The 13,278-nt window shown below is 42.4% G+C and overlaps 1 protein-coding gene and 1 pseudogene across 1 annotated transcript; both read left to right on the forward strand.

Annotated features, from left to right (window-relative positions):
• The first annotated feature begins 1,164 nt into the window (after nt 1–1,164).
• LOC110488356 (tektin-like protein 1) lies at nt 1,165–6,529 on the forward strand (annotated as a pseudogene).
• A 633-nt stretch (nt 6,530–7,162) lies between these two features.
• LOC118939535 (uncharacterized) lies at nt 7,163–9,079 on the forward strand. The gene is made up of 3 exons (XM_036946906.2): nt 7,163–7,790; nt 8,120–8,239; nt 8,372–9,079. The coding sequence occupies exons 1-3, from the start codon at nt 7,739–7,741 to the stop codon at nt 8,575–8,577; spliced, it is 378 nt and encodes a 125-aa protein (XP_036802801.1). The 5' UTR covers nt 7,163–7,738; the 3' UTR covers nt 8,578–9,079.
• The last annotated feature ends 4,199 nt before the right edge of the window (nt 9,080–13,278 follow it).

Here is a 13,278-nt window from a genome sequence, read left to right on the forward strand (position 1 = left end):
AGACTGTTGGAAAAGCATTCCAGGTAAAGCTGGTTGAGAGAATACCAAGAGTGTGCAAAGCAGTCAAGGAAAAGGGTGGCTACCTTGCAGAATATACAATATATTGTGATTTGTTTAACACTTATTTGGGTACTACATGATTACATATGTGTTATTTCATAGTTTTGATGTCTTCACTATTATTCTGCAATGTAGAAAATAGTAAAAAAAATAAAAAAATCCTGGAATGAGTAAGTGTGTCCAAACTTTTGACTGGTACTGTAGATGCACAAAGAGCCCAAAATAAATCTGATAATTCTGGATCCTATTTTGATGGATTTCACATCAATTTATCAATCATGCATTCCCTGGATATGTTAGATAAATAGCTTACTTTTGAAATATTAGTCTACCATTCTACTCAGTTGACTTACATGGCACTGTAAAAATGTGTCAAGAGTCCTGACGCTATAATGCAAAGTAACTGTCCATTAAAACTGTTTTATTGTTGTAGCAGCATTCCCTCTAATTTTTTGGGGCACGGTAACTTGAACTTCGTGCAACTTCTGGCGCGCGTCTACAGTGAACACAGGCAAGGGCCACCCCCTCCAGAAATGTCCGGGAACTCGCAGGTGCCTTGGTGGAAGAGTGGGGTAACATTTCACAGCAAGAACTGGCAAATATGGTGCAGTTCATGAGGAGGAGATGCACTGCCGTGCTTAATGCAGCTGGTGGCCACACCAGATACTGACTGTTACTTTTGATTTTGACCCCTCCTTTGTTCAGGGACACATTATTCCAATTCTGTCAGTCATATGTCTGTGGAACTTGTTCAGTTTATGCCTCAGTTGTTAAATCCTATGTTCATACAAATATTTACACATGTTAAGTTTGCTGAAAATAAACGCAGTTGACAGCGAGAGGACGTTTATTTTTTTGCTGAGTTTAAATGTAAAAAAAAAGAGGCTTAGGTAAATAAATGCCTGTTCAGTCAGATCCCCTCGCCTCTGTGGCGATAGGACCGTAGTCTGGCGAGATGATACGGTGAACTCTATACGACGAGCGGAACACTTGGTGTGGCAAACCGACGCAGGACTGTCAGGGTCTGTCAGACGTGCGCGGAGCAGTAGCGCCGCCGAATTTACCCCGAGGCGCACAGACACAATTGAAGTGGTGGTGCTCATGATGCTTTGTGTAAGAATAATCTCAGATCTCAAAACCACAGGGAAAATGGTGAGAGTTTAATATTTTAAAGTTATGATGAATTAAATGAATAGTGAAAGAATGTGTACTATGTTCAATCTTGTTGGCTATACAGTTAAAGTTGGAAGTTTACATACACTTAGGTTGGAGTAATTTCTTGTTAACAAACTATAGTTTTGGCAAGTCGGTTAGGACATCTACTTTGTGCATGACTCAAGTAATTTTCCAACAATTGTTTACAGACAGATTATTTAACTTACAATTCACTGTATCACAATTCCAGTGGGTCAGAAGCTTACAAAAACGAAGTTGACTGTGCCTTTAAACAGCTTGGAAAATTCCAGAAAATTATGCCATAGCTTTAGAAGCTTCTGATAGGCTAATTGACATAATGAGTCAATTGGAGGTGAACCTGTGGATGTATTTCAAGGCCTACCTTCAAACGCAGTGCTTCTTTGCTTGACATCATGGGGGAAATCAAAAATCAGCCAAGACCTCAGGAAAAAAAAAAATTGCAGACCTCGACAAGTCTGATTCATCATTGGGAGCAATTTCCAAACGCCTGAAGGTACCATGTTCATCTGTACAAACAATAGTACGCAAATATAAACACCATGGGACCACGCAGCCGTCATACCGCTCATGAAGGAGACGGGTTCGGTCTCCTAGAGATGAACGTACTTTGGTGTGAAAAGGGCAAATCAATCCCAGACCAACAGCAAATGACTTTGTGAAGATGCTGGAAGAAACAGGTACAAAAGTTTCTATATCCATAGTAAAACAAGTCCTATATCGACTTAACCTGAAAGGCCGCTCAGCAAGGAAGAAGCCACTGCTCCAAAACCGCCATTAAAAAAGCCAGACTACGGTCTGAAACTGCACATGGGGACAAAGATTGTACTTTTTGGAGAAATGTCCTCTGGTCTGATGTAAAAAAAAAAGTAGAACTGTTTGGCCATTGTTATGTTTGGAGGAAAAAGGGGGAGGCTTGCAAGCTGAAGAACACCATCCCAACTGTGAAGCACGGGGGTGGCAGCATCATGTTGTGGGGGTGCTTTGCTGCATGAGGGACTGGTGTACTTCACAAAATAGATGGCATCATTCAGAAGGAAAATTATGTGGATATATTGAAGCAACATCTCCAGACAACAGTCAGGAAGTTAACGCTTGGTCGCAAATGGTTCTTCCAAATGGACAATGACCCCAAGCATACTCCCGAAGATGTGGCAAAATGTTGGAGTGGCCATCACAAAGCCCTGACCTCTATCCCATAGAACATTTGTGGGCAGAACTGAAAAAGCATGTGCGAGCAAGGAGGCCTACAAACCTGACTCTGTTACACCATCTCCGTCAGGAGGAATGGGCCAAAAGTCATCCAACTTATTGTGGGAAGCTTGTGGAAGGCCACCCAAAACATTTGACCCAAGTTAAACAATTTTAAAGGCAATGCTACCAAATACTAATTGAGTGTATGTAAACTTCTGACCCACTGGGAATGTGATGAAAGAAATAAAAGCTGAAATAAATAATTCTCTCTACTATTATTCTGACATTTCACATTCTTAAAATAAAGTGGTGATCCTAACTGACCTAAGACAGGGAATTTTTACTAGGATTAAATGTCAGGAGTTGTGAAAAACTGAGTTGAAATGTACAGTGCCTTGCGAAAGTATTCGGCCCCCTTGAACTTTGCGACCTTTTGCCACATTTCAGGCTTCAAATATAAAGATATAAAACTGTATTTTTTTTGTGAAGAATCAACAACAAGTGGGACACAATCATGAAGTGGAATGACATTTATTGGATATTTCAAACTTTTTTAACAAATCAAAAACTGAAAAATTGGGCGTGCAAGATTATTCAGCCCCTTTACTTTCAGTGCAGCAAACTCTCTCCAGAAGTTCAGTGAGGATCTCTGAATGATCCAATGTTGACCTAAATGACTAATGATGATAAATACAATCCACCTGTGTGTAATCAAGTCTCCGTATAAATGCACCTGCACTGTGATAGTCTCAGAGGTCTGTTAAAAGCACAGAGAGCATCATGAAGAACAAGGAACACACCAGGCAGGTCCGAGATACTGTTGTGAAGAAGTTTAAAGCCGGATTTGGATACAAAAAGATTTCCCAAGCTTTAAACATCCCAAGGAGCACTGTGCAAGCGATAATATTGAAATGGAAGGAGTATCAGACCACTGCAAATCTACCAAGACCTGGCCGTCCCTCTAAACTTTCAGCTCATACAAGGAGAAGACTGATCAGAGATGCAGCCAAGAGGCCCATGATCACTCTGGATGAACTGCAGAGATCTACAGCTGAGGTGGGAGACGCTGTCCATAGGACAACAATCAGTCGTATATTGCACAAATCTGGCCTTTATGGAAGAGTGGCAAGAAGAAAGCCATTTCTTAAAGATATCCATAAAAAGTGTCGTTTAAAGTTTGCCACAAGCCACCTGGGAGACACACCAAACATGTGGAAGAAGGTGCTCTGGTCAGATGAAACCAAAATTGAACTTTTTGGCAACAATGCAAAACGTTATGTTTGGCGTAAAAGCAACACAGCTGAACACACCATCCCCACTGTCAAACATGGTGGTGGCAGCATCATGGTTTGGGCCTGCTTTTCTTCAGCAGGGACAGGGAAGATGGTTAAAATTGATGGGAAGATGGATGGAGCCAAATACAGGACCATTCTGGAAGAAAACCTGATGGAGTCTGCAAAAGACCTGAGACTGGGACGGAGATTTGTCTTCCAACAAGACAATGATCCAAAACATAAAGCAAAATCTACAATGGAATGGTTCAAAAATAAACATATCCAGGTGTTAGAATGGCCAAGTCAAAGTCCAGACCTGAATCCAATCGAGAATCTGTGGAAAGAACTGAAAACTGCTGTTCACAAATGCTCTCCATCCAACCTCACTGAGCTCGAGCTGTTTTGCAAGGAGGAATGGGAAAAAATTTCAGTCTCTCGATGTGCAAAACTGATAGACATACCCCAAGCGACTTACAGCTGTAATCGCAGCAAAAGGTGGCGCTACAAAGTATTAATTTAAGGGGGCTGAATAATTTTGCACGCCCAATTTTTAAGTTTTTGATTTATTAAAAAAGTTTGAAATATCCAATAAATGTCGTTCCACTTCATGATTGTGTCCCACTTGTTGTTGATTCTTCACAAAAAAATACAGTTTTATATCTTTATGTTTGAAGCCTGAAATGTGGCAAAAGGTCGCAAAGGTCAAGGGGGCCGAATACTTTCGCAAGGCACTGTATTTGGCTAAGGTGTATGTAAACTTCTGACTTCAACTGTAAATGCTTTAGACTAAATAAAATGTATATTGGCGGTATTTGCTGTTTTGCAAAATAATGCAATAACATACATTGTAAGTAAATTTCATTTATATCTGTAGACTTGAATGTCATTCTCTCACATGTCATGTTTAGTTCCCATATTCTACCACCACCACATTTGTGGTCTCGTTTCCCCCTCCTTGCTTCCGAGAGCAGTGTGCAGAGGCCAGTGTTGGGGTAGCAGGGGAGTACATGCGAAGTGGAGGGCGAGATACAAGCTGGCCAGGTGGCACAGGAATGCATTCAACTGGAAAGGGAGAGGGGGCTCTTGGAAAGGATGCTGAGGAGCTTGAGGTGTGAAATGCTGATCAACAAGAAGAGTGTGGAGGGAGGACAATAATACCAGCTACTCCTGAGACTGTGAGTTCAGTGTGTGTTTGCGTGTGTCACAACTGAATTTCTATTGAGTTCATTTCATATTTCCACCTGACCCCAAGTTATTCTGCCCGGTACTGCTTTGTTGGACTACATTAGGCCTATGTATTCTAATCTACTGTATGGCTATGAGAAAAAAACACATCAGATGATTGTTCTCTGTTTCCAGGGCAGAGACGGAGCAGACCATTTGCTGGAGTGTGAAAAGAGAGAACTCACTGAGCTGAAACAGGAGATGGAGAGCACTCCAAGGAGCACACTACGGGTGATGACATCTAACTGCTAGAGGCCGGGTTACTGTAAAAGCCTATGACAAATGCTAATGTACGCATGGCTTTAGAAAATAAATGTGATTAGGTGCTTTCTCTCTTTTTATGGTTTTCAATGGATACAGGTTACTATACACTCTTAGCGGATACTAGGCAAATATCAGCTGAAACAGGTCTGTAAAAATTAAAGAATTACCCACATCTTTCCCTTCTCTCAGAATGTAAGTAGGTTCTGGAGTCTACCACTCTGGCTGTGAACCAATCACAGCTGCTACGAGAGAACATCAGGCAGATGATTGGCAATGCCATCACAAGGCAAAAATGCTGCCCACGGTACTGTCAGTGAAGCTCTGGTGAAGAAAATAGCTGAGACAGTCACTCTGAAGGTACAGCATGGGACATACGATAGTATTTAACATTTAAAAGTCAAAATAGTAAAACTCTCATTCTCTCACACAGCAAAATCTCACAATTACGTCCGCAGCCTCCAGGCTGGCCATTTTCCGCAAACCGAGGCAGCTGAACTGCATTCATCACAGCCATGACAGAGCACTGGTCAGTATGTGAGTGGAACCATCTGTAGGCTTTGTCATGGATAAGAGTGTGCATTGGAGATGGTGTCTGTATCTGTGCTTATTTGGTCAAGAAAGAGCCACTAATGTTGGTGTAATAATGTTGTAGTGGGTGACTTCACTACTCCACCCCTAACTTCTTATGTTGTCATGTGTTTTCCAGGGCCCTGAGTACAGCGGGATATGCTTTCCAGAGAGAAACTGAACAAGCCTATAGTAAACGTTTACCACAGACACCCTGGGACCCAGTTACCTGAGGCTGCTCATCTCATACAGGTAACCAATGGTCTTCCTCTAAAACCGAACATGATTGACACTCTTTCTCTTATATTATGTACTTGGCCATTTTACTGTAGTAGACTCAAATTTCTGTGCAAGTCTTCCATTGACATCAATGCATGATTTATGCAATTGTCGAGTTAAGTGCTTGTTCTCATGTTAGAATTCAGCCCTCTGAGTCCTGTGTTTTTCTCTCAGGGTAGTTCTGTGTTGAGACGCTGCCTGCTGTCCTCTAAAGAGGAGCTCTTCAGGCTACAGGGCACATGTCTGGAGCGGGTGGACAACCTGCACAGCAAGAGGGCCGCAGAGCAGGTGGACTCTGCCGTGGTCAGGCTGCGGCGGCAGCTGGTCGAAAGACGAGCAATGCCCACTTTCCTCCAACAGGGGTTGTACTAAACTCATTATGTAGTGCATGACTCAATTCATCTTTCTTCATTGTTTCCTCTCTCCTTGGTTCCTTCTCAAAAATGCATTGGAGGAGAAGAAAGATAAAAGGTTCCTCCCCTCTGATCTTCTCCTCCAATGCATTTTGAGAAGTAGATGAGAGGAATCAAGGAAAGAGAAGAGCCCCTATCTATAGTTGTATACAAACGGTATGTGTGTGTTTTATCCTGGATATGAAGCGAAAGAGGGACCAATGTGCTGAAAAGGGACCATTTAAACAAGATGATTAGGAAGGTATGTTTAACCTAGTCATGTGTGGCATCCCAACTCTCAATTAACCACATTTCTGCATTACACAATTAACGTGTACTTGAAATAAACATAAACAGTATTTCTCTGCAAACTCAGCCCCATTGCTTATTGTATGGGAGTCCCTTAGAGCATAAATGTGCATGGGTTTCATTCGCCTGTACTTGATCTCCTTGTCATACTGCCATTTTGTACAGGTTGGCATCTATAATATGAATTGAATATGTTCAGCATTGACTGCATTAGAATCACAAACCGTGTACTGTTTATGTTCAACTTCACCTCTGAATAAATGTACACCGTTATAAAGTCCAGTCTCCATCGCCCCCCCTCCTCTTCAGTCCGAGTCATAAGACTGCAAGTCACTTGACAGTCCTCCCTCTAAACTTCATGTGTTTCATTAAGAAATAAGGGATGATTCAATAAGACTCTTCTTTATTGAGTGGTTACAGGATCACTGTATAAAGGCCCTCGATACACGGCAAAGCAGTACTGTAGATACCAGCAATATACTTGTGTATCTTCCTTGCAATACACACTATTTAACTGAATACTCAGATAGTTTGTTTCTACTTGAGTGTTTATGCAGACTCCAGTGCAAACTTCACAATCAGCTGTGGCGGAGGAGTGACTTCAGTCTTATCACTGGGCGGCTAATGTCCTAATTGAATCAGATGTGTTGGGGTGGGGAGATGTTTGGAGATATTTAAGGTAGTATCAAGGAAAAACGAGAGGCGATCTTCAGATCTGTGCAGACAATGCATGAAGAGAGGGAAGACTAAAAGCACTGGCATAATACCATAAGTTTGTACAGACGCATCCCCAGAAAGGACGATATCAACACATTTTACTGGATAAGAGAAGGTTGCAACAAGTAATTGTTTTTTAGATGATCATTTATCTAGACTAACTAGATAACGAGAAGACAGAAAGGTTGTGAGGAGCTGGGAAAGCAGTCAAATCAAAGGGAAAACAGGATATTGTCTGTTTGGAGAGAGACAAAAAAACAAGTGATGTCGCAGCTTCTATGCCATCTGCTTTTACTGTGTCTGGTACCATCTGTGGGTAAGTGGAAGAGAAAGGAGTTAGAAATGGAATGCTTATATTGCAATGTATCCTATACTGTGTTTGTGTGTGCATGCATGTGTGTTTATGGGGGAAGCTAATTGCTTAATTGGTGTTTAGCTTTGTACATTGACTTGTGCATTATTACATTAACAGCATTGTTTAAGTCCCTCCCACCCATTTCCCTCAACTGTCCATCATAAGACTTCAGCTTCTTCATAATCTTCACTGGCAATATTACCTATTAAAAATCTCTACTATCCTTCAGGTCCTGCGCCAAACTAGAGTTTTACTATGTTCTTAGTGTAATCAATATCTTTCTCTTTCAGTTCCTCTGTTTTGCTTCACCTGTGTCTTCCCTGCCATCTCCCCACTGGACTGTATCAAGTTCCCTCAGAAGTGTCCTCCAGGTCAGCAATGTCTGTCCAGCAAAGCTGTGGGGAAGCGCGGTGAGAGCTCCTTAAGTTACATACATTGTGTGTGTGTGTGTGTGTGTGTGCCCGCACGTTTGTGATTGAGTGTGTACAAATTACACCATTAATGTAACGCTAACTCGGTCATAAAACACCTTTAATCTACAGGAGAGTTCAGTGTGACACTGTATGAGAAGAGCTGTGTCCTCTCCGCCCTGTGTGGCCTGACTGGTGAGAAGTACGCCATGGGCCTCAACTTCACCTTTACCAATGAATGCTGTTCCACCCACCTGTGTAATGGAGCTGCAGCCCCCTCTGCCCTCTACTGGACTGGCTCTGCTCTCGCTCTCCTCTCATTCACACTCTCACTGTGATTTACCCACCTTTTAAAGATAATGCTACTTTTGCTAAATTCATAAGGAAAACATGACCACATTCAGATGCCTAGCATTGGTCGAAACCTTTCAGATATAAATGTGATGAACAGAGCTGGCATGATTCCTTGTTGTAATTGTTGGAGGCATGTTTGTTATAATGTACATAGCTTATCTGTCAGTTCCAACACTTTCTATCAGTTCCAAAACGTTGTATTCTGCTGAACGTGGCCCAGGTGTTTAACACAGTAAATGTGTGCTTTCTGTACATGAAATATGGACAGATGAGATCATTTTCATTGAATTGACCATTTCTTAGAGATGAGCAAAGCACACACATGGTTTTCCTCAAGTAATGTAAAATAATGTGCTTAACACTTTCTTTTACATCTAGGCATGGCATTAACAATATCCCACATTTATCTGTCATCAAAGTTGAAAATGAGAGCTAACAACGTATAAAGCATCCACTGTATGGATAATACATTGTCTGGATATCATCTATAATTGTCTATTTGTATTTTCTATATTTGGGTATGTCTTAATTTTTATAGGCTCTGACCATTTTTGTCTAGCCTATCAAAACGTATAGGTAGGCATAATCATATATTATAATATTTGAATATTTCCAATTGATCTAATATTTTTTCCTGCAGTTCAAATGGCCTCGGTGGCACGAGCGTTGTGCGCACCAATAGTCGACTAGGTCCCCCAAAAGGTGCTTTTGATTCTGGCGCATACTGCCGCGTTCACGCTCTAGTTGGAACTAGGATACTCGGAAATATTCGAATTGCCAACTGGTTGTCAACGAATCTGCAAGTCTGACATTTCCAAGCTTCCCAGTTCCGACTAGTATTTGAACGCGGCATACCTATGGAGATTAATTGACGCAGGGCCTGATTTTTCTCGAGTTATTATATTTTGTTACAGGAATATAGATGTTTTATATTTTCAACTTGGTCTTTTGCTTTGTCTAAGAGCAGAGGGAGGCTCAAATGAACGCAAGTCATTTATAAAACCTTTTGTAAAGGTATTACTCGCCGAAGATTCACCATCTTACCTCGAACGGCGTGTGTTCCTGAACTCAAGGTTGCCGCTGGTAGACAAGGAACATTTCTCTCCGGTCCGTGGAACTGGACACGAACAATTACCGGATAGCGTCAGGAAAATACTGACCCCGGTGTACCCAACACAGAAGCTATCTGGTCCAAAAAGTCAAGCCCGCGAAATGATAACACTTTGTAACATCAACAAGATGTTCGTGCAGGTAAAAACAACAACATGTTAGGCTCAGGGGGTTTACAGTTGCAACTGACGCTCGGAACATGCCCCGCCAATACATCTACAAAAGATTCAGTGTTCGAACTCGACACCGAGCGCTTTCTCCCACAAGGCCGAGAAGGTTTTCCAGCGAGTGTGTTTGTCAACATTCATAGGCCTAAATTTCTCAGAAATACCTTCTTGTTGATATTGACATAGGCATACTTATCGTCAATAGAACCGCTAGTAAATGATCGTGTGGTCTACTCCAACACACTTCGATATGACCCCCCGAAGCTCCAAGGGCCTATCAAGCGTGCTGCACCATTCACCTTGCGAGTTGTCTGTCACTTCAACAGGTGACCTACACTATTTACACTATTTTATGATGGATTAATTTTTACCTTGAGTTCATGTCACTGGAGGAGTTATCATTGCATACACAATAAGTACATAAATGAGTCAGGTTGGCACAACATTTAAACGTTGAGTTATAGTCAATTGCTCTTTAGATTTTAGTTATTTCCAGATATCATTACTCCTACAAAATAGGCTACATGCTGAACATGATACACAGGGTCTCCAAACCAATAAAGAACAGAACCCGTTCCATGCTCACTGCAGGTAATGGTAGGTTATGGATGAGTCATTGATCTACATTAAATGAGTATAGTCCTCATGTTATAGAATACTTCAATGAGCCCTCAGGTAATTGAAAGATTTGACTACTCATTCTCTCTCCCTCAGCTCAATGGGAGAGACTTGCCCAAACCGACGTGTACTCTATGGGAAAGTCCATGTACTTTCAGGCTGAAGTGCCTTCCATGTCTAAAGATGGACGTCTTTATTTCCTCTCGTGTAATGTGACCATTAAGCAGTCACACTCCTCTACGCCTCACTTTATGGTCAATTTTGGGTAATGTAGACATGCAGTATGCCAAATCACTTCTATCAGTATCATTTGCACAGTACTTTGCTTTTAAAGAGGCAATCTGTAGCTGAAACAATAACAAAACAAATCCCAGCTCATGTTTTGGCAGAAATCTGAGGGATGGGGCTGGAGAAATGGAACCACACTCAAATTAATAGACCGAGCAATAGATGCAAGTACTGACCATCTACGATATCCAAATTATAGTTTTGGCTTCTGATGTTGTATGACAGTTGAACTAGACCCATGCAGCATTTATAAGTTATGTTCTTCAAGTATCAATGGGTACATTTTGTAAGTCCAAAAATGAATGTAGCAATTGCAGATTGACCATTTTTAAGGAACTTCTTGGATTTAACAGTAATCTATTTTCTGCTCCGGTTCATAGTTGAGAGCAGAAATGACAGTGGCTACAGATTCATCCCATCTAAAAGGAATGTTGTGAGGGCAGGTATGTTAAGGATGCACATACTGAAGATGTGCTCCATTCATAATGTGCAACAGTTAAAACTACTGGTCAGTTGACTATGGTTAACTTGAGTGCTATGCCGTCATTAGATTTCCTATGCAATACATGGCCTTCATAAAGCATTATAACTACTGAGCTTGAATATCTTTTCCTTTCCCTTGTCTGTGCAATTGATTTACTGAGGTCTGCTGACTCTACATTGCATTGGAAGTAGTATGTACATAAGTATGCAAACTGTAGAAAAATGTATCCATGCTTTTGTTACTTCTAGGTTAGACTACTGCAATGCTCTACTTTCCGGCTACCCGCATAAAGCACTAAATAAACTTCAGTTAGTGCTAAATACAGAATCCAGACTACAACCAAAAGATTTGATCATATTACTCCAGTGCTAGCCTCCCTACACTGGCTTCCTGTTAAGGCAAGGGCTGATTTCAAGGTTTTACTGCTAACCTACAAAGCATTACATGGGCTTGCTCCTACCTATCTCTCTGATTTGGGTCCTGCCGTACACACGTACACGTATGCTACGGTCACAAGACGCAGGCCTCCTAATTGTCCCTAGAATTTCTATTTCTCCTATAGAGCTCAATTTTTATGGAATGGTCTGCCTACCCATGTGACAGACGCAGACTCGGACTCAACCTTTAAGTCTTTACTGAAGACTCATCTCTTCAGTGGGTCATATGATTGAGTGCAGTCTGGCCCAGGAGTGTGAAGGTGAACGGAAAGGCTCTGGAGCAACAAATCGCCCTTGCTGTCTCTGCCTGGCCTGTTCCCCTCTTTCCACTGGGATTCTCTGCCTCTAACCCTATTACAGGGGCTGAGTCACTGGCTTACTGGTGCTCTTTCATGCCGTCCCTAGGAGGGGTGCGTCACTTGAGTGGGTTGAGTCACTGATGTGATCTTCCTGTCTGGGTTGGCGCCCCCCTTGGGTTGTGCCGTGGCGGAGATCTTTGTGGGCTATACTCGGCCTTGTCTCAGGATGGTAAGTTGGTGGTTGAAGATATCCCTCTAGTGGTGTGGGGGCTGTGCTTGGCAAAGTGGGTGGGGTTATATCCTTCCTGTTTGGCCCTGTCCGGGGGTATCATCGGATGGGGCCACAGTGTCTCCTGACCCCTCCTGTCTCAGCCTCCAGTATTTATGCTGCAGTAGTTTGTGTCGGGGGGCTAGGGTCAGTTTGTTATATCTGGAGTACTTCTCCTGTCTTATCCGGTGTCCTGTGTGAATTTAAGTATGCTCTCTCTAATTCTCTTTCTTTCTCTCTCTCGGAGGAGGACCTGAGCCCTAGCACCATGCCTCAGGACTACCTGGCATGATGACTCCTTGCCGTCCCCAGTCCACCTGGCCGTACTGCTGCTCCAGTTTCAACTGTTCTGCCTGCGGCTATAGAAACACTACCTGTCCCAGACCTGCTGTTTTCAACCCTCTAGAGACAGCAGAAGCGGTAGAGATACTCTTAATGATCGGCTATGAAAAGCCAACTGACATTTACTCCTGAGGTGCTGACTTGCTGCACCCTCGACAACTACTGTGATTATTATTTGACCATGCTGGTCATTTATGAACATTTGAACATCTTGGCCAGGTTCTGTTATAATCTCCACCCGGCACAGCCAGAAGAGGACTGGCTGTGTTTCTGTACAACACTTTGAGATATCAACTGATGTAAGAAGGGCTATATAAATTGATTTGATTTGTAGATTCTGTGCCACATTTGAATCAGTCTGAGCCTCTCCTCTTCAGCCACAGCAGTTCTACATGCACTGTGCTATGTCTGTAGGGAGGTCTGTCTCCTCTTCAACTGCCAAGGCCTGCACTTACGATTCCGCAGCAGGAGGGTAAGCCCTGATAATACTGAAGCTGTCTGATATTTTATCCATATAGGCCCTGCAAAAGATGATAGAAAACCATGAATAATAGAGGAAAGACTCATGTTGCTCTGACACATCTTGGTCTGGTCCAATCAGATGGAAGGAGCTATATGGAGCTTCTTCAGTTTGCTCCTGTTGTGAGTCCACATGTAGCTCTGCTGTCCCCT

This window comes from Oncorhynchus mykiss, chromosome 2, assembly GCF_057628025.1.
Source record: "Oncorhynchus mykiss isolate SJ-2025 chromosome 2, ASM5762802v1, whole genome shotgun sequence".
Taxonomy (NCBI): domain Eukaryota; kingdom Metazoa; phylum Chordata; class Actinopteri; order Salmoniformes; family Salmonidae; genus Oncorhynchus; species Oncorhynchus mykiss.

Excerpts from the sequence above, each read along its gene's own strand:
- LOC118939535 (XM_036946906.2), top strand. The coding sequence starts at position 7,739 with ATGTCGCAGCTTCTATGCCATCTGCTTTTACTGTGTCTGGTACCATCT. Across the intron at positions 7,791-8,119 it reads GTGTCTGGTACCATCTGTGG|TTCCTCTGTTTTGCTTCACC; the intron begins GTAAGTGGAAGA and ends TTTCTCTTTCAG. Across the intron at positions 8,240-8,371 it reads CAAAGCTGTGGGGAAGCGCG|GAGAGTTCAGTGTGACACTG; the intron begins GTGAGAGCTCCT and ends TTTAATCTACAG.